Raw genomic sequence first — 27,641 nt, 5'->3', positions numbered from 1 at the left:
GCTGTGCTGTCAGGTGTATCTGATGTGATAATGTGATCAATTGAGGGAATATTTGGGTGTGTCATGCAAAAAACCACTTGTGAAGTGACGAATAAAAGAATAATACATGCTTCGGAGTGAAGCCCGAATCTTGAACATTGTTAATATTTACCAAATTTGACAAATATAAGCGCGGTGCACCGTGGCAGACCAGACGGCAGTTGTTGTCACTCACTGTCACCTTTGATTAATGAAAATTTGAATGGAACACTTATAAACAAACATTCACCTGTCTCTCTCATTCACTGAAAACAAAGGATCTTGCTCCGTGCGTGTCCCGGCGTGCCCCCTTGTCACCGCCATCAAGCCAGTTGGGATGCCTATCTCCCAGGCTCGCTCGCCCGATGCGTCCCGCCGTCAGTTGGGTTGCCAGCCTCCCAGGTACTTTCCGCGTCAGTCGAGCCCGAGCAAAGACTCAGAGAGCGTTCGTCGCACTCCGTGCACGATTCTTTCGCGTTCACGCTAAATAAATTATGTACAATTGATCCATGAAGCGGGAGAAGGGGATAACTCAATTTTCATCATTTTTCAGGAGAAACAAAAAACTGTTTGCAGGGTAAACTTAGTCCAATCAGATGAATGATGCCGTTGGATTGTTGTCCAAAAAGCCTAAGAAATAACTGCGAAAATTTTCAAAAGTGTAGCATCATTCAGTAGTCGCTTTCAGTGATTTAAATCTTTACGTTGGAATGGACTTCAGAACCATGTTTACTTAGTTCTCCGAATCGAGGTGGAATTAGGAGACAATTCAAGTGGAGCTGAGGTCTGCGTAGAGTGTATACTTTTCTGGTACATTTTTGGAGGTACCTCTTTTTTCCAACTAGAGGTGTGGAGTTAAGGGGGCTCATACACGTTAAAAGCACTTTGTAAAAAAAAATTTTTTGAGTTGACGGATTACGATTTTACAATTTCTGTGTTAAAACCCTTTTAGATAATGGAGTAAGCTTCATTTTGGCTTAAAGTAAAACGACTTTGGACAGTTTTTGGAGATTTAGTCAAAACGTTTAAAATTTTGGTTCTCGTAAGATTTTATTTGCATACTTGATCTGTGGGGAAAAAATCAGGGAGACTCATCCCTAGTAGTGTCATAGAATTGACTAAAATGGGCTTTATATCTGCAATAGTTTTCAAGAAAAAACATAAAAACAATTTTTTGGTAAAAAATGTTTAAATTTTTCTTTTTTTTCTTAAAAACTATTGCAGATATAAACCCCTTGGAGTCCATTCTATGACACTACTAGGGATGAGTCTCCCTGATTTTTTCCCCACAGATCTGAGCAAGTATGCGAACAAAATCTTACGTGAACCAAAATTTTAAACGTTTTGACTAAATCTCCAAAAAATGTCCAAAGTCACTTTACTTTAAGCCAAAATGAAGCTTACTCAATTATCTAAAAGGGTTTTAACACAGAAATTGTAAAATCTTAATCCGTCTACATCAAAATTTTCTTTTTACAAAGTGCTTTTAACATGAATGAGCCCCTTTAAGTTGAATTAATTCTTTTACCGTTAGTTTCATATACACAAGTTGAGTTATCTCCTGATGCCATTTTCTGCAACATGTGGACTTGTGAACATGCGGACTTCGGTTGAGTTGCCTCCATTTTCCCATTAAATTTAGACCGTAAAAGGTGCCAAGTTGAGTTATATCCATTTTTTGTGTGGATTTTCTCCTCAACGATTAGGAATTTGGTCAAACAAATTGGTGTAATGATGCAAACCATCCTGAGGCAAAATAATAAGATATAAACTCAATTTGGAGATAAGTCGAATTATTCCCTTCTTCCGCTTCCTGGATCAATTCTGTACGTGATTAGAAACCCGTGTACCACTGTGCATAAAACTGTGCTCAAATTTGCACAAATTTATTCACTTTTACGCACTATGTTATACAAATTACATGTATGCAAAAAATTCTGCGCACACTTCATAACTATGTAGTTATTTGTGCATAAGCTATGCACTAGACTGTCCAGGCGTCACATGCTGAGTGAATTCCCCCTCGCAATGATTATCAATGAAAGTGACGATATTTGATCATAATACCTTTTTATTGTATTGTTCACTCTACAAACTCAAGTGTGTACATAGTACACTCCACCTGCAGTGTACATGCATGTACACTTCAACCTGGAGTGTACTTGGCATGTACACTCCAGGTTGGCGTGTACCTTCAGGTACACTGTTGCTGGAGGTATGAGCCACCTGGCATGTACTTGGCAAGTACACGCCAACCTGGAGTGTACATGCCAAGTGCACTCCAGGGTGAAGTGTACATGCTAAGTAAACTCCAGGTTGAAGTGTACATGCATGTACACTCCAGGTGGAGTGTACTATGTACACACTTGAGTTTGTAGAGCAGGTGATTGGTTCTGATGTGACCTTCCTGGTGATCCTGTTCCAATTCGACTCCAACATTGGCAGTCGAGGGGAAAACCAGTCCAATCAAACACAGCAGCTTCTCGCCAGGCTTCAACAGTGCCTCTCATCGTCAGAAGTTGACAAAACCTTTTCGTCTAACGAAATTAACAGAAATTAAATCTGAGTGTTCAGTCGTTAAAAGAAATGAGGATTCAATTATTAAATCATTTGTACACACACACAACCAAAGCGTTACACCCTGAAGGAAAAATGGATTACTAAAAACATGTTTGAATAAAATTTGCAACATTTCTCTCTGATTACTAAATTTACGACTGTTCCATACAAAAGAAAGAAGTCCTTTGGTTTCAACACCGGGAGAATCCTTTAAACCTCATCGTTGACTTGACGAAAAAGTCCCAGCCTGGATTTACTTGAGTCCAGTGCCTGTTGATCTTGAGAACGAACATGCGCCGAGCCAAGCAACATGAATGTCAATGCAAAACGCCGCCAAGATAATAGAGAGGATACGGGCTACGCAGCATTGCAATAAACCACTGCGCACTTTTTGATTTAGACAATTCGAGTCAAACGCGAGTCTCACGCAGTGCTTCCACTTTTCTCTGTGTCGAGGAACATTTCGAAGTTGCCTAGATACGGATAAGCAGGGAACTTGTCACATTCTCCGCAGAAGACCTCCACAGCCTTAACGGACTCATCAGTCGCGACCAGCAGCAGTTTGTCCCACACGGATTTCTTCTGCTTCCTGCAAGTGTCCTTGGTGTGGGGCAGCTTGCTGTTGGGGAAGGTTGGAGCAACCCCGCGCAGCAGCACGACACGCCTCAACGCCACCAGCCCGCACTGGCGCAGCCCCTCCGCCAGGTCCTTGAAGTGCCACTCCGAGTCCCCCTCCGAGGCGCACAAAATTCGCAGTTCCTGCAGCGTGGCGGCGTGGGCCTCGGCCAGCGACAGCACGGTGGACAACGGGCGGAGACCCACCCACAGCCACTGCAGGCCGCGGTGGCCCTGCGGCAGCGGGGGAAACGTCTCGTCCAGCGGACGAGAATGCCAAGTCAAGGCAAGCTTGCGCAGGTTGGGCATGCGCTGCACCGACAGCAGGTGTTGCTTGGAGACGTTCACCACTGTCAGGTCCACCAGTTGCAGCGGCAGTTCTGGGGCATGGTCATCGGACATGACCTTCGAAGTAAGGACTTGCAGGTACCGCAGCGCTGGCATGTCTCGGATCACGTCCAGGTGTTCCCGGCGCGCGTACACAACCCTGAGCCATTCTACGTGCGGCGCCACACGCTGCAGTAGAAGCTTGCTCCAGTTGGGTTGCATTTGGCAGTGCAATCCGCTCAGTTTCTTTACCTGAAACACAAGAACGGACTAAGGAGTTTGGCATGCTCCAAGTTAACTCCCCCTGGGCGTGGCCCAGGGGGAGTGAACATTCATGCATGTCTCCAACCCGTAGCATGTTGTGAAAAATCTTGAATTTGTAAAGCAGTCTAAGGTTTCTCTTCCCATTTAGAAGATGAGTCCGAACGTTGCCTCGGTTGCTATGAGCTCCACGACAAGACACGGTCTGGCATAACCTTGTAAACTTCATCAAACCTTGTAAACTTCATCAAATTTTAGGTGTTTTTAGGAACGAAGTAGCCTTATAGTATACCCAGGATTCAGCCGGCCCGAGATTCGATTTGTGTGGCCCTTTATGCATTTCGGAAATTTTCTATACGATTTTGATGAGATTTTGCAGACTTGTAGAATTTTGAACGCTGATTCTCATGCTGAAATCTGGTTAAAAAGTTAACGGCCAATTTTGAGAAATTTGCTGTCAAAATCGCCGTTTCCATGGCAAAACTCGACTCGTCAAAGGGAAAAAAAGGGAGTGGGGGGAGCCGAGCCGAGCCGGACCAATAGCGGAGCTTCTTTTAGGGTCTGTACAGCTTACTCCAAAAGCTGAAATAGCACGTTCGAAATGGAAAATTTCTTTGACTGCAGGTAGACAAGATGCAACAATAGAATTGGTGTCGTTTCGAACGTGGCCATTTGGATCGGCCGGCCGGCCAGTGACTTTTTATGAGAGTGTCCCGCACCAATCCCGCACCGCTGCGTTGTTGTTTTTGTTGTTGTTTTGTTAAAAATTTTTGTTACTCTTCAAATCGGAGAGAATTGAGCCATTTAACTGCGTAAGGGAGAGTGGGGCACCTCCTGCCACTTTTTGGATTTTGTCTCTGGTTTGCGTAGTTTCTACTTGGTGACGAATATGTGTAGTCAGAAAACTTCATTGGTCCTTAATCTACAATAACCCGTTGATAGAAACTAAAATATGTCACGTTTATGTAGAGTTATCTCCTACTCTAAGCACCTCTGCAATTGGCAGTAGGTGCCCCGGCCCGGGGCACCTACTGCCGAGTGGATGGTCCTTGAACATAAATTTTGTGGCCAATTGATCATTTTATGGTGATAAAATCATTACTGGTCAGAAAGACGAGCTTCTCGTCGATTTGGAGCTGTTCAAATATATGCTCAGTGGTGCTGCGGTAGAAAGGTCAACCCAAACGTGGTTATTTGAAAATCAAAGCTGTTGCAATGTCAAAACAGGTATTATCCCACTCATATTCACGTTACTTGTTCCCCGATATCATACTGGTGCCCTCAACTAAACATGAACTCAGTCTGGCATGAAATTTTTTTGCCAATTAAGGGATTTGAAGGTGACAGTACCTGCCCCAGCCAAAAGTGGCAGTAGGTGCCCCACGCCATGCATGAGAGAAAATTGGCCTCAGCACTTTATCGGTGCAGCGCTGATGTCATCCCAATGTTGCAAAATGCTCTTAAAAATACCAACTATCGGACAGGAAAACCATTTTTTGATACCCGAACATTGGAAGTGACTGTCAGAGGACACATTACAGTCAAAATGTCAGAAAAGTGCTCGAAATCTTATGTTTTAAAGTTTGATTTCACACTAGGGCTACAATTTTAATCTGACCGTAACCACTTTTTGGCATTGAGGTGCATATGGTCATACCTTGATTTAACCAAATTGGCTGCTCAACAGTGCGAGTGGTTTGCCCCCCACGGCACTTTGGCAGGAGGTGCCCCTGGCAGGAGGTGCCCCACTCTCCCTTACCTGTGCACATGCTTCTGTGAATTATCTTTCCTTAATGTAGTTGAAGAGTCGCTTTAAGACTTTTAGTCTCTTTTTGAATAAGCTGGTCATGTAGCTGCTCCTTTTAGCCAGGTTTGATGGAACTTCTGATTCAGTTCACTGTTAAAAAAAAAATGAAAATTCAGACTGATTTCGTCTTACTTGGTGGTCTGAATCGTAAATTCATAAAATGGTACGAATATTAAGACTAAAGGTCCAAAAAGTGTTACCTGTAGTCTGAAATTTGAATTTAGACTAGCAAGTCTGAATATTTAAAGCAATGGCTATCAAGTTTTGTACATTGTCGTCCGAAAACTAAATTCATACTTGTGAAGTCGGAAAACTGGTGAAAAAACGCCGTCCACTTTCTACATTTTTCGGCTTTCTCAAGAATTTTATCAATACTTCTGTTGTATTTCAAATAATATTTACGTTTAGTGTCGTAAGAGCAAACAGAATGTTTCAGAGCTCCGAAATGGATACTTATTGCTCTATCCGCTAGGTGACGCTAGTGTCGCATGGTTGATCTTTCGGAGCTAAAATTGCCTCTTAAAGGCGAAAATGGGTGAATATTTTGTTACAAACTTATTCCAAATGATTGTCTGAAAGGGCATGAGCGCACCAAAGCAAGATTGATGTTAATATGTGCAATATAAGCTAAATAACAGAGAATACAATTTCCCTCTCGCGCATGGCCACGGGTCGACGCGTGGTTGGGCTAAGGCCGCTCACCCTCGGACTTCAGCAGTCTCCATTAGACTCTCCACTACCTCGGGAAGGAGATGGCTGCTACCGTCTACCTGATTTTTGCCTCGAGACGATCTGCAGAGCGTCTACTACAAACTAACGGCAAAAGTTAGCCGATTTGTGCTCCACTATATAAGAGGCATTTATTGGTGCGACTGTTAATGTTCTTCGTACAATTTAGTCTGATAAAACGGACCGACTGGTATCATTTTTCATACAACAAATTGATCTGAAAATTCAGACTAACGTCGTCTGAAAATTTAAGACCTCGAAGTATGAAAATTTTGGTATGAAAATTCAGACTGAATGTAAGTAAATCGACTTCTTACAAAAAAATATGAATTTTCAGTAATTTTTTTTAACAGTGTTAGCAACATGATCACTTCACTCCACCTCGCGACTTTCAGTGCTCATGTTCCTCGAACAAGACTCACCTGCGTTTCGAGACCATCCCTCTGTTGTAAATAGTTAATGCTACATCTCATTACTAGCTACCATTTCAAATAAACCCGCCATACACACTGCCTTGCCCTAATCATGGTCTACGAATCCTACTGTGTTTTGTCTGCGACTGCAGCGCTCCGGTGTTGAACTCAATAAACTAACGTTGCCTCGGTCACTCTGTGGTAAGCTCTCGAACTGATCACATCTATTTATTTACCCTGTCCTCAGCACTGCAACTTAACTGCTATTACTTGGAGAAATAGACACGGCACACTCATAACTTTACAACACCCTCTCGAGTTTATAAAGTTTGTCAAGCCAACCGTCGTGGTGTTGATACGTTGTGAGTTAGAACTATTACACAGAATTGAAGAAAACATGACTAGAGAACCGCAGCCTTTTGAAACAAGCCAAACAATTCAACGTCAGCAAGAATGGAGGGGCGGTTTTAATGCGCGACTCACTGTAAAAAATTCGGTACTTTTGTACGGAAATGGTACAGAAAAATATAGTACGGAGGTACGGAGAAGAGGACGGAACGTTCCGTACTTGCTCCATATGAACCCATGTAAATGGGTACGAAAAAAAGGTACGGAACGTTCCGTAGTTGGCAAGTACGGACGGTCCAGGCAAATTATTGACCAGACATGTTCCGTACTTTTTCCGTACTTTTTTCTCACTATTACTATGTTTACACGCCGCCGCTAGTGCGTGACTTAGCCGAGGGGTGAATCACTAGTGTACTCATGTGTACAAATTTGCCCGTACTCAGTGTACTCTCAAGTTTAATAAGGGTGAAATTCTGTACTTTTTCGCTTGATTTGGCGTTGGGTGTCGTTTAAAACGCTAATTAAAGCCTTTGAGCGTTTACAAATGCAAAATTTGTGAGCAAAGTAAGGTGTACTCACCCGTACTCATGTACTCATGTGTACACCAGAACGCTGAGTCATTCACCCCTCGGACTCAGCGCTAGTGAGGCGCCAAAACTGCGTGTAAACGCCTGGTGACCAACCGTAACGCGGTCAGCCGTAAGTCGGTGACTGACTAACGTAAGGCGCTGACTTAAAGCCGTGTAAACGGGAATGATGACTTAGAGCAGAGGTTGTTTTCGGATTGTGGACAAATATATTTGATTGAATCCAGTAATTGAAGGCAACAGGTTGTCAAATATGGGCAGCAATAAATGTATTAACCATAATTGGGGTCCAGAAAAAATTGAAAGGTCACATAAAGAGTGTTTCAGAGCAAGTCACTCACTTTCCATACATAACCTTTTTTTATTCATATTTCAAATAATTTGAGGTGTTATATATTTCTGATATTCGAAAAATTCGAATAATTAAAAAAGCTATGAAGCAAAATTCATAAAATTGAAAAATTAAATGAAAATTAAATTAAGATACTAGCTAGCCACTGGCGTGTAAACCGACCGCGTTTCGAGTGACTTGTGCTAGTCGCTGACTTGAGCGCGCCGTGTAAACATAGTAAGTGCTATACTCGTGTTTTCAGCTTCGCGATTTTCGCAAGGGCACAGACGCCGACAAAATTGTTGCCAACCCGCGAAAATTAATTTACTGCCTTCTTTCTGCTACCAAAATTTTCATAATGATGGACTTCAAAGATGTTCCTTTGTCAGATCACTGTGGGATACATTAGCATTGGAATTTTTCGAATTTCCTGGCATTTTGATTTCTCTTTATTGCCAAGGTTAAATTTTGACGGGTGGCACATCGACCACATTGGTACCACTGCCGTTCGTAGCCACCCTTGAGCCACCCCCTACCTTATACATAACTTTTTTGCTTTCCTCACACTCCTACCCAAATTGACTTCGTAACTCCTAGGATTTCTTGAAATCGTATTTTTTTTTTCATTTGGTTATAAATTGCCTTTCCCAGTCTCTGATAGGCTTCGTGCCTTTCCTAAACTGCCAAGCTGGGTTGTTAACGTTAAATTCAATGAAATTGCGCACATTTTTTAAAAATGATGAATGAAAAACACACAATTTAACTTCTTTGTTCATCTGTTGGTTGGAATCGACTCACAAAGGTTCAAATATTCTAAAAAAAAATTTACTCCGATGAAATTTGTGATGCTGTGGTCCACAGGAGGACGAAAAGTCAAAATTAACTTTAACGTTTAACGGCGTTAAAGTTAAAGTTAATTTTGACTTTTTGTCCTTCTGTGGACCACAGCATCACAAATTTCATCGGACTGAATTTTTTTTTTAGAATATTTGAACCTTTGTGAGTCGATTCCAACTAACAGATAAACATAAAAGTTATATTTTGTGTTTTCATCCATCATTTTTAAAAAATGTGCGCAATTTCATTGAATTTAACGTTAACAACCCTGCTGCCAAGGCCACCTCGATCACGAAAAAATGCAGAGTGGCCGTCTAATTGTGTGTCTCCATGTTAGGTGGCAGCACGACAATAACACTGTCAGTCCAGGAACGTGACATCACGTTGAAACGAACGTGACGAAATGTCACGTTGCATTGTGTCACATTTGTTTGGATGTGAATCGGCCAAAAGTTAGCTTGTTCACATTCAAACGAATGTGACACAATGCTCAAACGAACGTGACATTTTGTCACATTCGTTTCAACGTGATGTCACGTTCCTAGAATGAGGGTGAACCGAAAGTGCGTTGTCGCGATTTTCCCTCATGTCTCATATTACCCTGTTCTACGGTGTGACTTGGATATCAGGGCTATTATTTTTAGCGGTCAACATAGCTAGGCCAGGCATCGCTTGAACACAAAATGCAGAACATTGCAGGGGTCGTTGCGCCGCAATGTAAATCTAGCATCTTCTAGGATGGAATGACTCAGAATGAAGCACGCTAGCTCTGCTTACCTTGCTAAGCCCGGGCTTCTGCAGCACGTCATTGAGTAGTTGGCAATGTTCTTGCTGTTGGCTCAGTTCGAGGACGTCCAAACACTCGTCGGGATGAAACACCTTGAGGCAATTCGCAATTAAATTAAGTCATGGCAGCAAACAGTACTGTTGGACTACATAAAGTAATGAAGGATGTTCATAATGCAAAATCGCATTCACGCTGCTTCCACAATTTGAAGCGAGCCGAGTACCTGCAAGGTTCTAAACCTTACAAAGTGTTTGGAGCAGCATATAAGATCCATACGAAGAATTCGTTCGCACAGTAAGAAAAGCAGCATTGTCTTTATGCTCACGCTGCGAGTTTAGTGCTAATTGGAGATATGCTTTAAGGCATGGCCACGGAGCGCAGCACTGCAAAGTCAGCGGTAAGTTTGCTTGCTACAAATTTGGCAAGCCGTTGTGAATGCCAAGATTTAGCAAGCTTTGACCTGAGATCTTCACATGCTTGCCAAAATTTGGCAAGCTTGGGAGTATGTCAAGGGCAAGCTTGCCAATTTTTGGCATTCAAAACGGCTTGCCAATTTAGAGGTTACCACTGGCTTTGCAGTGAAATTTGCGATTGGAAAAAACAAAACAAATAAGTTATTTACTAAATGTCAGTAAGTCAATCACTCACACTTACCCTGACGAGACCGCCGTTCTGGTGCAGCAGCAGCAGCAGTGGGTTAAAGGCGGTGCGCAGGGCAGCCTCCAGCGGCAAGTCGGCCTTCCACTTGCAGTCCGCACCGGCCTGCGCGACCTGCAGGCTGAGCGTGCTCCGGTCCGCCAGCAGAACGGCAGCCTCGTGCAGCTGCTCCAGCCCCTCCAGCTGGAACGCCTCCAGGTCGCCGCCCTGCTCCGCCGCCGCCCACAGCTGCTTCTCGGTCTCCTCGACGCGGCGCAGCCTGGACCGCCACGCCTCCAGCTGGGCCTCCACGGCGTCCCTGGCGTCCAGCAGAGCCTGCACCACCTGGCGCGCCGAGGCCGCGGCGTTCTGCAGCCGCTGCAGCTTGGGCACTGCCTGCCCCGCGCGGCGCTTGCGTTGCGACCACAGCGTGTGGCCCAGGTCGCCGCACTCCTCCGTGGCGTCCTTGCCGCAGTCCCGGCACCAGAACCTGGGAAGCAAAACACACTGAAAATCTGTCGGCGTGACTTCATGCCGCTGCAGGGGCGTGAATTAAGTGTCACGCCTTTAAACGGCGTGACAGAAAAGTCACGCCATTTAACGGCGTGACAGAAAAGTCACGCCATTAAACGGCCTGACAGAAAAGTCACGCCAAATATCGGCGTGACTGCAAAGTTCACGCCAATTTTTGACGTGAATTTCTTGTCAGGCCGCTTTTTGGCGTGACTTGTCTCATAAAACGCGTTGTCATTCACGCCAAATGAGGGCGTGACTCACATGTCACGCCGTTTTTCGGCGTGAATTTCGTGTCACGCCAATTTTTGGCGTGACTTTTGGTCACGCCATAATTTGGCCATGTCTCCGACCATTACGTTTTCAGTGCACGTATTGCCCAAGCTTCATCGCGGATCACCTTCAGTGTCAGTCAGCGATCGCTACGGAACTTCAGAATTGGTATAGAATTGATGTAGATCGAGAATGGTCAGCTTCGTTCGCCCTCGCATGCTAAAACACAGCTGGAAGTCGTTGGGTTTGAAGGAGTCCAACATATCTCAGGGGAAGTGAAAAAGTTTTCGGAGCTTCATGGTAGATTACAATTAACAACTTCGGCTGTACTCAGGTCCTGTCACGAGCAGAAGACATTCATACAGTTTGACACCTTTCTCTAAGGCAAGCACTCTATAGCACTGTTCAAGATTTCAACCTTGCTCTAATCTGCGAGTAAAAACTGAAATTTCAGTTCTACTTTAACCACGGTGCCCTTCGACATTCATAAGATTTTAGTTAAAAACGGTGAACGACAGCCGTTAAAGTTTCACGCTAAATATGTACTTTTTGGCATGTGGTGTTGCATGATTTTAAGCCTGTGCAACGTTTTTCAGAAAATAATGCCCCAATTCATATAAAATCATCCATTTTTTACGCAGTATCATGCAAATTGCACGTGTGCACGCACGTGGCATTGGCAAGCCCGAGAAGTGGAATCTACTCGGCGCCTGACTCAATGCATCGCTTCCTTGTCTCGCATCGAACATGTCGGTAAGGCCTGGTCGAGATCTCAAGACCTTGGGCGAGGAGGAAAATCGAACACAACTCAACTTGGGAGATGCAAGGCAATAGAGAAGAACGAAATCACGTCTGCGGAAAGCAATAGAGCTTCTTTTGTTACCAGTTCTCTCTCACTGCCATGCCTTAAATCGCGAAATATTTGTCTAGAAACAGTGAAGTCTTTGAAATGCACGTAAATATAACACATTGATCCTCTGCCGACCCAAAGCTCTGGGAAAATACGGTGAGAGAAGTAACAACTTACATAGACTGCGATTGTTGAGTGGCACTGATGAGAGGATCGGCAAGCTGAGGACTAGACAGTTCCTCCTTGACAGTCATAGGCTCCGAGTCCATTGGCTCACTGCAGAGTCAACGTCACAGAGCAAATCATTAATGAGATGAGTGCTATCGTAGGAAAATACATGTTGTGGTCGATGTTGTATTTCAAAGTGTAGGCACACAAAATTTCTCAGTCCAATTTTAGAGCATGGTCTCGCAAGATTTTGAGCGTGCGTGCTTTTCGTATCAATTTGAGCGAAAAAGTTCGCAGGATTAAAATTGTGAGGGAGCGTGTACAGTTACATTTGATGTGCACAATGAATTTCCCTGTCCTATCATTTGCGATTATTGTAAACACTCCAAATGTCTTACGAAGAAATTTCCCATAATACGAAGGAAATGGCGCAAGCATAATACGAAGGTGGTTTTTCTTCGTATTACGAAGGTTTGTCTTTGAATCTTACAATGAAAAAGGTAAAAAGATTTGTATTACGAAGGAATATTGCTTCGTATTATGCTTGCGCCGAATTCACTGTAACATACGAATAACATAGGCCACATTTCATTGTAAGACATTTAGAGTGAAGTAAAAAAATGCTATTTGACATTTTACAAAAATTAGTGTCAGATGTCTCAATATATGGATAGAAGATCCTTTCAATTGCATGAACTCATTCTCTAAGACTATTGCCCCGACTAGTTTCTGAGCTATGGAGGTTAACGTACATTTTCAGTCGTTTCTCCCAAATTCTCCCCACGACAAAGGATTAGCTACCCAATCTTCTAATTCTGGCAATATTATCCATTTTTAAATGGGAAAAAGATAGCCTTGCCCGATTGTTAGTAACAGCCTTAGTTTTCCTGAAATACCAGACCAAAAGACCAAAATCTCTCTAATATGCAGAAAAATAAAAGTAGGCCTGGTAAAAAAGCTTTTACAGCCTCTTCTGGACTGATATTTTCAAATCTGCCAACGCTATTTTTTCCTATGCAAAAATACTAGATAAACTTGGCCGAATCTAAAGACTGGGTGGCGAATCCTTTATCGCGAGGAGAATTTGGGAGAAGCGACTAAAAGTTTACGCAAACCTCTAGAACTCAGAAACCAATAAAAGTTGGGGCCGCCAACTATAGAAATAAATTCATCTAATAGTGGCAAATAGTGACAAATATTGCTAGAACATGCTAGTTTCACTTTATAGTATCCTTAAGCGTAACGTTACGCGAACAAAGTAGACACTCCTGCGTAACACCTCGGCTACACATGAGCTGAGTTACCTCTCGGGCGAAGGAGCAGAAGTCCCTTGCTGCTGCGACGGGCTGCTCTGCCTGGACCGCTTGTCTGCACCTTCGCCGGCCGAGGACGTCTGCGATCTCTTCTTAGGCGGCATCCTTACGTCCGGTGTCCAGAAGAGACTGCCCGTGGAAGAATTCTGAACAAGTTGATTGGTAGGACAGGAAACTTCTCGTTGTGAATTGCTTCTGAAACCGGCACACCAAGTTCAGAAACGAAACAGCAGAAAGATTATCGGCGGTCCGATCCACTCACAGTGTGGCCACATGAACGGCGTTCGTGGTTCCAGCCGCCTGTAACCCAAAAGGCCTCGAGTCAAAGGCAGCAAGCTAACACACTCGGCCACTCCGCGATTCCCTGCGACACACTGAAATCCTGGCCAAGCTGAGGACAGCGGCTGAGAACGCACAGCGCTCTGAAGTCGACGTGTTTCACTCAACCTGGTAACAGGTGAGTTCCTAGGAGAGCTTGGACCGGAACTCTAAAGCCGCCATCAGTATCGGAAACACTCAAAGTAAGCGTGCTTCCTTAAAGGCGTCACAGTGAAGTATTTCGGCACTGGAAGTACGTGTAATTAACCCTATTGTACATCATTGGAGCCGTTACGCCTCGAAATAAGTTCGTTGTAATAGTGTTTCGAGCGAAGATAGCGGCTCTTGACTTCCGGTCCAGGCCTTCATTGAAATACCCTATTTCACGCTGAAGCTCCGAGGCGGAAGGAAGATCACGGACGGAAGTCAGTGAGTATTCCGGCCTGGCTGGTCTTGATTCGTAGTGTGTAAATCTGATTGGACCGAGCGTACACTCCACAAAAAATGTCCTGTCAACGCCGTTAATTTATTACCAATGTTTGCTGTTATGCAATTCACGGCGTTTGCTGTGAACTAGTTCACGGCGTTCATTGTGATCTCGGTTACAGTGTTCATTGTGATCTGGCCACAGTAAACGCCGTGAATTGGAGCCTGATTTGCAGTACTTCGGTGCTCAGCGGCGTCAAACTCACAGTGTTTACTGTAGACCAGATCACAGTGAACACCGTGAACAAGATCACAGTGAATCGCGTGAGCAGATCACAGTAAACGCTGTGAATCGACCTACAGTGAAAACTGGTAATAAATTAACGGCATTGACAGGACATGTTTGGTACAGTGTAAAGGAACGTCCTTTTACTACGTAACGCTGGCGGAGGGAGGCAGAGCCTGCTCTGCGTAACGCTGCGGTAAAGTGGTGGGGAGCGTGGACGGCTCCGTACTATCTTAAGCTCGGATTCCTGCTCTTTGTACCCTAAGAAGTCACGTGTACACTCTGAAATATGGTTGTCTCATTATGTCAAAATAGTAAACGGTATTTTCATCACTTTCAAATGATGATCATCCCATCACAAATTGATGACATTATCAGTTCAGCTCCTTTACTTACTGCGAAGGCGTGACAACGATGTCGACAACAGATTTGATGATAACCTTGGAAGGAAAATTGCCTTCAAGTTGCAATTTGAATTCACACAGTGCAGGGCCGGAAGTGTGAAGAGCAAGGAGAACTCAGAGAGACTGGGAACAGATTTACAATCGGCATCTTGGGGGAAGTTGGCAAATCAGAGTTAATCTGAAATTGAAGCTCAAGTCAGCGCTCATAGGCTTTGACTCTCCTTTGTTTCTTTCACTCGGTGTTCTACTAAGGTCACCGTTTTTCAAACTGGAACTAGAAAACGATCAGGCTGATCTTCGTAGTCTTTACTTCCGGTTGGTAAGAGTGAGACGCTTGACTGAACCATCCGTGTGGGGGTTGGATCAAAGTTGTGGTTACGATAGGAAGCTTCTCTGCCCAGCCTAATTTGCTATCTCCATAGACACTTCTAGCAGGGCTTGGAGTGAAGAACAAGAAGGATATAACCCGGGAACAGTTGCCGAATTCCGCTTTATTTCTTGATGACGAATGTTTATTCTCAATCCAAAAATTCAGGAAAGCTTAATTTTAAAATACAATTTGATTTAAACCTGTCAAAACCCTCGTAAAAGGCCGATTTCTTGTACTGTTTCCGGTCTACGTTCTTCTTCTTGTTCCTCACTTCAACCCCTTCTAGAAGTGTCTTATTTAAATAGGCAGTTCAAAGTCAGTGGGACAGGAAGCTTCAATAGAATCGAACGAAAAACGATCGTTTAGTCGAGCTCCTCGTCATCCCCCCCATAGTGTTAACAACGTTCATAGTATCGTTACTCAGTTCCACCTGTTTAAAACTCCGAGTTCATGAGCTTTCGTAGGTCTGGTATACGCTCCACAACATTCCTACTCTCGGCAGCACTCGGAGACCGAATTAGCCTTCAGCCTTTCGACGCTTCCTATTAGAATACATAATCCTAACTGCCAGAGCAGATTCTACTCAGCATGAACTGTCTTCACTTCAAATCAGTGAATCGCGTTATGTCTCATTTAAAATGTCTACCGATGTATGTAAGGATAATTTTTTTTTATCGAGCCCCTCGGCGTGCTATTTTATAAAGTACTTTGGAGAGGGACTTCGAGAAAAGACCGCTTTTACCTCATGTGCCGTTAGTATAGTTCTGAATCAACGACACTCACAGTTAGAATTGTCTCGGATCTGCGCTGGTAGTTAAGATTATTATATTTGCAGGCCCTCCGACGGAAGGACAACTACTACAGCCAAATTTATAAAACAGTTACAAATTCACTAAAATTTTTTAAAATTCATCGCAATCCTATCTGAAAGTCTGTTATTATTACCCCAAAATCATTGAAATTCTTCTCTGAATCCAGTTGTTGTTGCCCTAAATTCATGGAAACCAAACTGAAATTCATTTTGTACACCGATGTTCACAGTCGCTTTTCTTGTTTCCCATTTCCGGTTCTCAACTGAATCCACTTGGAACTGAACCGATTCAGAATGCCGCCGAAGAAGAGGTCACAGTCAACGCCGGCCGGCGGGGCGGACAAGAGGTCCAAACAGAGCAGCCCATCGCAGGAGCAGACTGGAGCATCTCCATCCGAAAGGTAAATTAAATTCATGAATGCTTTTGATAATTTATATTTTGCTTTCAACGAGGCACTGTGGACTTCAGTTGAGTTATCTTCATTGCCGGTGGAACATACTATACCGTATGGAAGGGGGAAAGTTACGTACGTTACACCCTTCTTCGCGAAGTGGCAACCACTTCAAGAAATCGTATACAGACTGCTCGGCAAACGCTATATGAAGGGGATATTATACGTTTATAACGGCCTTAAAATGCCGAAATTTGGCACATTTGGCTCAATAACGGTATGACGTTCACGTGTATTAGGCGTAATACTCGGTTTATGTGGAAGGATATTACGCGAGTGCTTACCCCCTCGCTCCTACCTTGGATGAGCGATAGCGAAGCCCGTTACTCCAGTGGAGTTGAAAAGTTTTGTCTGTGTGTGTGTGTGTGCGTGCGTGCGCGCGCGCGCGCGTGCGCGCGCTCTACTCCTGAATGGTTCAGCCGATCTGGCAGAGATTTCGCATGGTCATTATGTATGTCCTCGGCTCGCCACACACCCAAATTCGGCTTTCTATCTCAGTCCATTCGATCGTACTTACCGAAAAGCACTTTAAAAACAGTAGAAAAAAGACAACTTTTTAGGTACCTTCAACTTTTTGTCAAGTTTCATATCGTTTTCTACGTATTTATAGGGTGCTGATGACGGAAATAGAACCCATTCCTACCCCCGACCCTAAGTTAAGTCCGAATAGTGTGGATTTTGATCGCCAAAAGCTATTTTTTTTTGTGGGGATCACGCCTATCTCTACGGTTTGTCTAGAAGAGCAACCTGCCGAAGGCAGGCGCAGGTCTAGGTTTAGGTGTGAGCGCCAGGCGTGGATTGTAGTAACTGGCGCAGCATCGCGAAGCCTATTACTATAAGACACGGTCTGGCGTAAACCTACCTTGTGGGCCATCTATTACACTGTAGTTGCAAGTTTCCTTTCCACTCCAGTGGCACTCCATTTTCCATGCCAAATTTTTTTCTGGGCCTAGTTGCTTGTAGAGAATGCTCTAATATTGAACTTCAGCGGCCTGTTACGTCAGTTTTTTTTTTGTTTTTTTTTGTTTTTGCAATCCGTGAACCAGAAGGCTACATCCTTGCGTTTATAGCCACTGGAGTGGCAAAGAAACTTGTCAATGTATTTAAAGGCTTCACTTCATGAACTTTAGTCAAGGAAGCTTACTATCTTAGTTTTTTTTCTCTAGGAATGAATTTCATTTTGATGCTTTCCAAACTTGAGAACCTTTACTCCATCCTGCTTGCATATTCCTGAAAATTTTCATACCCGTTCAACGCACGAGAGATTTAGGGGCGTTCCACGTCAAACCATCATGGTCCAAAACGTACTTGCTCAGATCCGGCCCCCAATTTTTTATCTGGTAGTGTACCACCCAAAGACCACTCTCATAAATTTTTTTGAAAAAAAATTCAGAACTTTGGCCACAGTGATTTTTTGAAACTTCAAAAAAAAAAATATATAATTTTTTTTAAGTTTTTTTTTAAATTGTGTATCTAGGTACTCAAATGGGTTGAAAACAGTAAAGGGCAACATAAAATAGTGAAAAAAAAAAATTGGGACCCCCAGCCCTTACTAGAAACAAAGATTACGATAAAAAAAACCACGGTTTCTTGAATTTCCAAAATACGCCGTCTCACTTTTGGACCATATTGGCATCAAAGGACCCCAATGAGGTACTCTAACTGTCACTAAATAACAGGAAAAGTAGCGATATACATCGGCAACTTTGGCCCGTCCCGTACATTAAGAAACGTACGAATTTCACCTATGTTTGACCCCGACGGAATTAAAACCTGAATCAGGGGTTAAAATTAATGTCATTTTCGTCATCAGCACCCTTAAAAACATCAGAAACAATGCAAAAACTCGAATAAAAAGAATGTTCAAAAAATACCCCGCTGGGATTTGAACCCGGGTCCGAACTTCTCCGATTCGCTGGAAACTGGCACCATTGTTTTTTTCTCGTCGCCCCGATTCCAAAAATACCCCTACATGCCCTCCTAGCTGCATCCGTTGCCGAGATCCTCCTCGACCCCATGTAGACCATGATGCACCTGCAGCAGCGCCCCCGGGGCTCGGATCGGATTTGCTGCCACCGGGCGGTTCTTAGGGTCACCCAAGGAGGCTGCATACCAAATTTGGTCAAGATCGGACCACGGGAAGTCCTCGGACGAACGGACGGACGGACGGACGGACGGACGCACAGCAGGGATCATACTATATGCCCGTCCCTCCGTCATTTTTTTACAAAAAATGAACGGGACGGGCCAAAAATTAGGGACGGCAATCCATAAACACCAGAGATATTGTCAAAAAACTCTAAAAGTTATCGAAGGTTATCGAAGCTTTTTCCCCCAAAATTGGCAAAATGGGACCTATATTGGTTCCGCTGAGGCGCTGTGCACTGAAATACTATTCAATTGTCTGTCTTGACACCATGGAAGATGTGAGAGAGGTGAAGGTCAGCATTACAAGAGTTTTGGAATTACACGGCAATAAGTTTTTTTAATTATAATAACCAAATGCGACAAAATGCATTGTTTGGCAGTCGCCAACTGAAGCTCATTGATTGGTGGGGACTTCATCCAAGCCATCTTCACCTAGACCATGCAACTGCTGGAGACTTAAAAGAAGAAAATGAAGATGACCTGGATGAAGTCCCCACCAATCAATGAGCTTCAGTTGGCGACTGCCAAACAATGCATTTTGTCGCATTTGGTTATTATAATTAAAAAAACTTATTGCCGTGTAATTCCAAAACTCTTGTAATGCTGACCTTCACCTCTCTCACATCTTCCATGGTGTCAAGACAGACAATTGAATAGTATTTCAGTGCACAGCGCCTCAGCGGAACCAATATAGGTCCCATTTTGCCAATTTTGGGGGAAAAAGCTTCGATAACCTTCGATAACTTTTAGAGTTTTTTGACAATATCTCTGTTGTTTATGGATTGCCGTCCCTAATTTTTTAGTGACAGTTAGAGTACCTCATTGGTGTCCTTTGATGCCAATATGGTCCAAAAGTGAGATGGCGTATTTTGGGAATTCAAGAAACCGTGGTTTTTCTTATCGTAAACTTTGTTTCTGGTAAGGGCTGGGGGTCCCAATTTTTTTTTTCACTATTTTATGTTGCCCTTTACTGTTTTCAACCCATTTGAGCACCTAGATACACAATTTAAAAAAAAAAACAAAAAAAAAAATTATATATCTTTTTTTGAAGTTTCAAAAAATCACTGTGGCCAAAGTTCTGAATTTTTTTTCAAAAAAATTTATGAGAGTGGTCTTTGGGTGGTACACTACCAGATAAAAAATTGGGGGCCGGATCTGAGCAAGTACGTTTTGGACCATGATGGTTTGACGTGGAACGCCCCTTTAGCAAAGGGTTTGAAGGCGCAGCTGTGCGCTTTAAGTGGCCGTCACTGGGCACCTTACCCTCACCGGCCACCGGGTCTGAAACAACTTGCCACTCACCGAGATTGGTAATGCCTGTCTGTTGACTTTGCAGTGAGCCAATGGACTCGGAGCCTATGATTGTCAAGGAGGAGCTGCCATTTCCCCAACCGGCTGACCCTCTTGTCAGTGCCACTCAACAAGCAAATCCTGTGTAAGTTATTACTTCTTTGGCCGTTATTACAAACTAATTGGACCCACAGAGAACGAATTTTTTTGTGGCAAGACTGTTCGGTTTGCAATGTCCGAGAGTGATGTTTCTTGGTTTAGTTTGAACGAAAGTGCGCATAATAACCGAATCCCAGCTGCTTTCTCAGGTGACTTTGTTGTTCTTTTTCGCATCTTCCGTCCCGCACACTAAATTCTTATGAACTTTTTAAATGCATAAGAACGCATGTTTTATGCATAGTTATGCATGCTCAGAAACGTCCATAAGGTATGTATAAAATTATGCATCACTGTGTACATTTTATGCATCTTCCTGCATAAAATGTACACAGTGATGCATAATATTATACATAACGTATGGACGTATCTGTGCATGCATAACTATGCATAAAAAAGTCCATAAGAATTTAGTGTGCGACTCGTTCTCGATTTTAGCATCGCTGATACTGTGAAGTCTCGTACAAGCCTTCGGCTCGATCGATAGGAGTAGACGGAGTAGACACGAAAGCGGTGGGGATTTTCTTGCCTTGGGTCAGGCGTAGAATAATTGGACTTGCGCGTGCCACGAACGTTTTTGGGATGTCACTCACCGATTGCTACAAAACTTCTGAATTTGGGTGGTCAAAATGGTCCTTGATGACACGTTCAAGAAGCGTTTGTTAAGGATACTGTAAAGTGAAACTAGCACGTCCTAGAAATATTTGTTACAGAAGATCATTTTACGGCCAAAATTCAACCACTATCAAATGAATTTATTCCCAAAGTTGGGAGCCCTAACTCTTATTAGTTTCCGAGTTATAGAGGTTTACGTAAACGTTTAGTCGTTTCTGTCCAATTCTCCTCAGGACAAAGAATTAGCTACCCAGTCTTCAGCTTCTGGCACTTTTATCTATGTTTGCATAGGAAAAAGATAGCGTTGGCAGATTTGAAGATATCAGTCGTGGTGTAAAAGCTATTTTACCGGGTCTTTTTTTATTTTGCTTCAAATTTGCAAGATTTTGCCCCATTTTGGTCTTGTTGGTTTTTCAGGAAAACTAAGGCAGATATTATAAAAACAGGCAACGCTATATTTTTCCTATTAAAAAAATAGATAAAATTGCCAGAATTTGAAGACTGGGTAGCTAATCCTTTGACGTGAGGAGAATTTGGGGAAAACGACTAAAGGTTTTCATAAACCTCCAGAACCCCGAACCTAATAGGATTTCGGGCCCCAGTCTTAGTTTAGGAATTTGTGTAATAGAAAGGAACTTTTACCCCTAAATTGAGACTTCTGGCGCAGTGTTGAAAAAATGTCAACTAGCCACTTCTTACACTTTACAATAACCTTAAATTTGGAGATGAACATTAGGAGTGTCAGGTCACTGAATATGATTTCTGTGACTTATCACTTTCCATTAGAATAGAAGACATAGTCATCTCGACTTCTATTTCCTTAAAGAAGTGGATTTGAGAGGCATTCAAGTTGATCTTCAGTCTGCAGACAGTGTTGGTTCCTCTGGAGCATTTTTTGGACTTGGCTCTTTTTTCTGTGCAAGTTCTTCAAATGAATGGGGTTTAAGTTGACTTGATTTTTTTTACAATTGATACATAAAAACACTAGTTGAGTTATCTCTCTTTGACAAAATTTTCAACAGAGTCATGTTGACGTAGGTTGAGTTGTTTCCATTTTCCCCTAAATTCAGAATTTAATAGGGGTCAATTTGAGCTACATCTCTTTTCAAAGTGGATTTTCTCCCTAACAGCTAGGAACTGCATCAAATATTTTGGTGCGATGATGCAAACCATTCTAAGGCACTATAATAGAACATAAACTCAATGCGAACAAGCCTACAAATAAGTACACTCCTGCGAGAGTGTGCCTAACTAATAACCCTCCAACGAGAGTGTGCTCATGAAATTATATGCAGCTGAGTACACGTTTGTGGCAGTGTACTCGTGAATACCCGTTCGGAGGAGTGTACTCGCTTAAGATAGTGTACTGAGTACACTGTTGGTGATCTACCAAATTCTGAAGTTCCGTAGCGATCGCTGACTGACACTATAAGGTGATCCGCGATGAAGCTTGGACAACGCGTGTCGTTGCGCAGGTTCTGGTGCCGGGACTGCGGCAAGGACGCCACGGAGGAGTGCGGCGACCTGAGCCACACACTGTGGTCGCAACGCAAGCGGCGCGCGGGGCAGGCAGTGCCCAAGCTGCAGCGGCTGCAGAACGCCGCGGCCTCGGCGCGCCAGGTGGTGCAGGCTCTGCAGGACGCCAGGGACGCCGTGGAGGCCCAGCAGGAGGCGTGGCGGTCAAGGCTGCGCCGCGTCGAGGAGACCGAGAAGCAGCTGTGGGCGGCGGCGGAGCAGGGCGGCGACCTGGAGGCGTTCCAGCTGGAGGGGCTGGAGCAGCTGCAAGAGGCTGCCGTTCTGCTGGCGGACCAGAGCACGCTCGGCCTCAAGGTGGAGTCGGCAGGCAAGTGGAAGGCGCACATGCGACTGGAGGCCGCCATGCGGAGCATGTTCCACCCACTGCTGCTCCTGCTGCACCACAACGGAAGCATCGTCAACGTAAGAAACGTCCCGCATCTTAAAGGAATGAGAGGGGGGGGGGAATCGATTTTCGGCGTTTTTGGCTGAGCGATAGCGAAGCCTGTTACTCCATTGGGGTTGAAAAGTTTTTCCTGTCTGTGTGCGTGTGTGCGTGTGTGTCCGCACTACTGCTCCTGAACGGCTCGGCCGATCTCGGTGAGATTTTGCACACTTTTTGGGCATGTCCTTGGCTCGGCACACGCGAAATTTCACTATCCTAGCTCAACTGGTTCAGTTTTTATAGCCGAAAAACACCTAAAAAACGGCGAAAAATCGAGTTTTGTGCAGGCAGATCACCTCTGCCTTAGAAAGGGGGGGGTCTGGGGGGCGGAGCCCCCCAGCCCCGACAAGTGAAAAAGTCACAAGGGATCTAGAATGAAGGGGGGTCTGGGGGGCGGAGCCCCCCAGCATGCATCAAGTAAGAAGTAACCGACGATGGACAAGCCATTGCCTGCCGAAGGCAGACTAGCGCCGCAGGCCAAGGTAGGTACGCCAGGCGCGGATTGGAGGAACAGGCAGCGAGACATCGCGAAGCCTGTTACGACAAGACGCGGTCTGGCGTAAACCTACCTTGTCTTATTTTTCTACTCTCAGGGCCTTGGTACATCCAAACCTGGAAATACTCATCGTATTTCTTTGTACAAGATGAAACAAATTTGTTATTGAGAACAGCAAAACCGAAGGCGCTCTCCCTTGTCTAATGCAATCGCGGACACTGCTTCCAGGTCTACCGCCCCAACGAGTGCCGGGATGTCTTGCTACTGAGCGTAAGGGAGGAACATTGCCAGGAACTGGATGGCGTGCTGAAGGACCCCGGCCTGCGACAGGTAGGACGGACTGTTTGCAGCACGCAGAATTATTTGGAACTTTTTTGCTGCTTATAGTGTTTAGAATTGTTTTTTTTTTTTTCACATCAACTGCAATTCTACAATGCATTAAGAGGGGACCCTAGTACGCTTCGACTAAAACCCACTAAGGTAGTAATTTCGACGCGTCTTAACAGAATAATCCTATCTGCCAGGGTAGATCCAAGACAATCCTAACTGTCAGAGCTGATCCAAGACAATCCTGACTTTGCGTGTCAATTCAGAACTATCCTTACTGCACATCACGCGAAAAGCGGTCTTTTCTCAAAGTCCGTGACGCCAACATACTTCTAATAATTACTCGCAGCAGGGCTCATTACAAAGTTTCATCCTTATATAAATAGATAAGTGGACATTATATTTCAGATAAATCGAGATTCTCTGATTTGCAGTGAAGACACTTCATGACCACTTTTAGGTACCTCGGCAGTTAGGGTAGTTTTAAATCTGAACTGATAGTTAGGATTGTCTTCGAACGGCTCTGGCAGTTCGGATTGTATTGGATCTGCTCTGACAGTTAGGATTATTCTATAAGGACGCGTCGATTTTGGCCATTTGTTAGCCCTTTTATGAATTCCCACAGTATTAAATTCAAAATGTTAAACAGTTTCTGAGAAATGTTCCACTTTGAAACCAATTGAAACCCCTGTATCTGAAATCTTTAAAGCACATTTCCAAATTAAAAAAGTTGAAATCACTATTGTTGTCCATTTTTTCACTTGGGTCGAAGCGTTCAAGGTACCTAAGAAGTACTTAAACGTTAAGTCAGAATCAAACCTTAATTTTTCGTAGTGACTATTCGCACCATGGTGCGGATAGATATGGTAATGTTAATCCGCACCACTGGTGCCGCCAACCAACACAGTACTATTCGCACCACCAGTGGTGCGAATATTAAAAATAAGGAAATTTGCACCATTTGTATTTGTACCATCGGGGTTCCCCAAAGTGTTAACATTTGAATTTGATGTATTTGAATTGGAGCTGTTCATTTTTCTCCTCTCACTTCTACCTTTAACAAAGAGACAATAGTTTGCCTTCTGAAAGGCATGCAGTCTCTTCTCGAAGTCTGCGTAAGAGTGCACCAGCCTCATCTCGGCCCCTACCCGAAAGACCTTTAGGGGGTGGTGCGGATAGTATTTTAAGGGTTGGTCGCACCAGTGGTGTTAATTGTGAAGGTATTTTTATTTGCACCAGCCGCATCCCGGCCCCTACCCGAAAGACCTTTGGGGGGTGGTGCGGATAGTATATTCAGGGTAAATCGCACCGGTGGTGCAATTTAAGAAGATATTTTTATTCGCACCAGCCCCCTGGTGCGATTAGCTATTTATTAGTTGATAGCACCACTTCGTGGTGTGAATAGTATACAAGATTGTATTGGCACCACCTGGTGCCAATAAATATAGCCTTAATTTTTCCAGTTTAGTCTTAACTTCACGTTCCTCCGCGCAGGTTATCACCTTACTGCTTGCATTACAGTCCCCTCTCCGTTGTTTGGAGACAACTAGTGGAATAGCTGTACTCTTGGACAACTGATCCAAAAACCTACCGTAACCCCCATCCGGCTTTGCAGGTGAGGCGGCTGGAAGGAGTGAACTGCACCAAGCGACCCAACTGGTGCGAGGCGCTGTTGCAGCGCGTGGCCCCACACGTGGAGTGGCTTTCGGTCGAGAATGCTCTCCGCAGACACTTTGAAGTGATTCAGCAAATGCCTTCACTACGCTACTTGCATGTCCATGCTGAAGATATGGCCATGGAGGTTGCCCCGGCACTGCCTCTGCAATTGGTGGACCTGAAAGTGGTGAACGTCTCCAAGCAACACCTGCTGTCAGTGCAGCGCATGCCCAACCTGCGCAAGCTCACCTTGAATTGGCATAAAAGGCCGCTGGACGTGACATTCCCCCCGCTGCCGGAGGGCCACCGCGGCCTGCAGTGGCTCTGGGTGGCTCTCCATCCGGTGTCCACCGTACTGTCGCTGGCCAAGGCCCACGCCGCCACGCTGCAGGAACTGCGAATTTTGTGCGCCTCGGAGGGGGACTCGAAGTGGCACTTCAAGGACCTGGCGGAGGGGCTGCGCCAGTGCGGGCTGGTGGCGTTGAGGCGCGTCGTGCTGCTGCGCGGGGTTGCTCCAGGCTTCCCCGACGACAAGCTGCCCCACACCAAGGACTCGTGCACGACGCAGAAGAACGCCATCTGGGACGAACTGGTGGTGGCCAGCACGATGCAGACCGTCAAGGTTCTATGTAGCGAGTGCGATAAATGCCCCGATTTCCCTGAGCTAGGGAAATTCGTCTGGATCGCCAAGTAATTAGGCGGTGAGTTTTGGGAAATGTGCATCTGTCAGGAATTTCTAGGAGAATATCCGTTTGTTTTTGAGTTCGTCGATTCTTTTTTTTTTCTGTGGTGACCCAGTTCCCTCTGCTCGGGCCTTCTTTATGTTTACAATTACTGAACAACAATTTCCTTTTCATCACATATTGTCAAATATTGCACCAGCTCCTCTGCACAGTTAATGACCGACATCTTAACCAGTGTTCAAGTGTCCATGCAGTGTCATGACGACATCAAGAATTGTTATTAGCGCAACTATTGTATCAAGAAACACAAACAATAAAGATTTTAGTGCAATGTTGTTTCATTTCTTTAGTGTTTCACAATACTTGCTTCACTGAAAGGTAGCACAGCAACGTTTTTAACTCAGTTACGGGAGTTCACGGATGATCGAGAAAACGTTCTAATTTGAACGACTGTGACCGCCATCGAGAGGGAATTCACTACCTAAAATGCTCAACCAATTAATTACCATTATCATTTTTAAAGTATTTTTTTCAGTTTTTCAGTTTCCGTTATAATACACGTGAAGGCCGAAAAACTGAAAAACGGAACTTCATGGCAAGGAAAGTAAAATCATTTTACTACGTCTTCCTGCTAATATACCGTTGGATGGTGAAAATATCAACGGAAATCCTATACATCATTCGAAAAATTCCTATGCGTTTCGTTCTTTTTCTCATCCTAATGCTGTCATGAAAATCAAAACCGAGTACGGGAATTCGATTTCTATAACTGCACTCTAAATGTCTTACGAAGGAATTTCCCATATTACGAAGGAAATGGCGCAAGCATAATACGAAGGTGGTTTTTCTTCGTTTTACGAAGGTTTTTCTATGTATCTTACAATGAAAAAGCTAAAAGGATTCGTATTACGAGGGGATATTGCTTCGTATTGTGCTTGCGCCGAATTCACTGTAACATACGAATAGCATAGGTCAAATTTCATTGTAAGACATTAAGAGTGTGGTTATAGTAGTTTGTGCAGGCGTGTGATGCGATTTTACACTATTTCGACGCCTTCTAGTAGAATAATCGTAACTATCAGAGCCCTAAGACAATCCTCACTGTCTGAGCAGATTTAGAACTCTCCTAACTGTAGAGGTACCCGAAAGTGTTCAGTAACTATCTTCACTGCAAATCAGTGAATAACGATCTCTGAATTACAATGTCCACGTCTTTATAAACAGATGAAACTTTTGAACAAGTCCTTCGGCAAGCAGTTAAATTAAGTATTTTGGCGTCACGGACACTGGTAGCCAACGAATGTGACGTCATATTCGTTCGAATGTGAATTCTGTCAAATTCGTTTGAATATGATGTCACATTTGGTTGATTCTTCATCAACATTCAACCTAATATGACACTCTAATTATACGGCCGAGTCAGTTTCAAACGAACGTGACACGTGAGTATTTTCCGGTGAGACAGTTAGGGTAAGGTGCCCAGTGATGTCATGTTCGAAAGTTGTTTTAAAACATTTAGTGTGAAGAAATTTGTGCAAACTTGATATGAACTAAGTACATATGTTTATTACCAATCATTTTAGCAGATGATACCTTTACTACTTAAAAACGTACTTAGAACAACACAAAACACTTAAAGGTGTCAGCTAGCTTTTACTCCAGAGTCCAGAAACCAAGGCTGCATCCTAACAATAATTGGGGGCTGGCTGCCCGGGTGGGATGGTGAGTGAATGGAAGCGCAGCCTGTGCGACGCATCGACAACTCCTCCTCCGGGTACAGCGCGAGCGGCACCGGCCAACAATGCCCTCCCCCCTCTCGCACAGTCCCTCCCCGGGTACAGCGCACAGAGCAGCAACAATGCCTCTCGGCA

General features: G+C 44.2%; 2 protein-coding genes across 26 annotated transcripts; one reads left to right on the top strand and one right to left on the bottom strand.

The window, feature by feature from the left end:
* Positions 1-2,012: 2,012 nt before the first annotated feature.
* Positions 2,013-16,376, bottom strand: LOC117642251. 12 transcript variants are annotated; one of them, XM_034380218.1, is made up of 7 exons: positions 14,478-14,537; positions 14,068-14,199; positions 13,364-13,567; positions 12,069-12,167; positions 10,274-10,745; positions 9,610-9,711; positions 2,188-3,771 (listed from the first exon to the last, which is right to left on the bottom strand). In XM_034380218.1, the coding sequence occupies exons 1-7, from the start codon at positions 14,504-14,506 to the stop codon at positions 3,001-3,003; spliced, it is 1,809 nt and encodes a 602-aa protein (XP_034236109.1). In that variant the 5' UTR covers positions 14,507-14,537; the 3' UTR covers positions 2,188-3,000. The 12 variants fall into 12 exon arrangements, with proteins under 12 accessions (XP_034236111.1, XP_034236109.1, XP_034236110.1 ...); XM_034380219.1 differs by having other exon boundaries at positions 2,189-3,771; positions 14,516-14,533; XM_034380221.1 differs by lacking the exon at positions 14,478-14,537 and adding an exon at positions 16,244-16,376 and having other exon boundaries at positions 2,190-3,771; positions 14,068-14,119.
* LOC117642253 lies at positions 13,385-26,101 on the top strand. 14 transcript variants are annotated; one of them, XM_034380241.1, is made up of 7 exons: positions 14,156-14,196; positions 14,529-14,598; positions 16,281-16,388; positions 19,924-20,022; positions 22,124-22,586; positions 23,333-23,434; positions 25,047-26,101. In XM_034380241.1, exons 3-7 carry the CDS (start codon positions 16,282-16,284, stop codon positions 25,779-25,781), a joined length of 1,506 nt encoding a protein of 501 aa, XP_034236132.1. In that variant the 5' UTR covers positions 14,156-14,196; positions 14,529-14,598; position 16,281; the 3' UTR covers positions 25,782-26,101. The 14 variants fall into 14 exon arrangements, with proteins under 14 accessions (XP_034236134.1, XP_034236129.1, XP_034236124.1 ...); XM_034380244.1 differs by lacking the exon at positions 14,529-14,598 and adding an exon at positions 14,480-14,488 and having other exon boundaries at positions 14,181-14,196; XM_034380243.1 differs by lacking the exons at positions 14,156-14,196; positions 14,529-14,598 and adding an exon at positions 13,385-13,534.
* Positions 26,102-27,641: the final 1,540 nt, after the last annotated feature.

The sequence above is a fragment of the Thrips palmi genome, unplaced genomic scaffold (genome assembly GCF_012932325.1).
Source record: "Thrips palmi isolate BJ-2018 unplaced genomic scaffold, TpBJ-2018v1 HiC_scaffold_16, whole genome shotgun sequence".
Taxonomy (NCBI): Eukaryota; Metazoa; Arthropoda; class Insecta; order Thysanoptera; family Thripidae; genus Thrips; species Thrips palmi.
The sequence above is the reverse complement of the archived record's forward strand: the minus strand, read 5'-3'. Positions and strand labels throughout refer to the sequence as shown.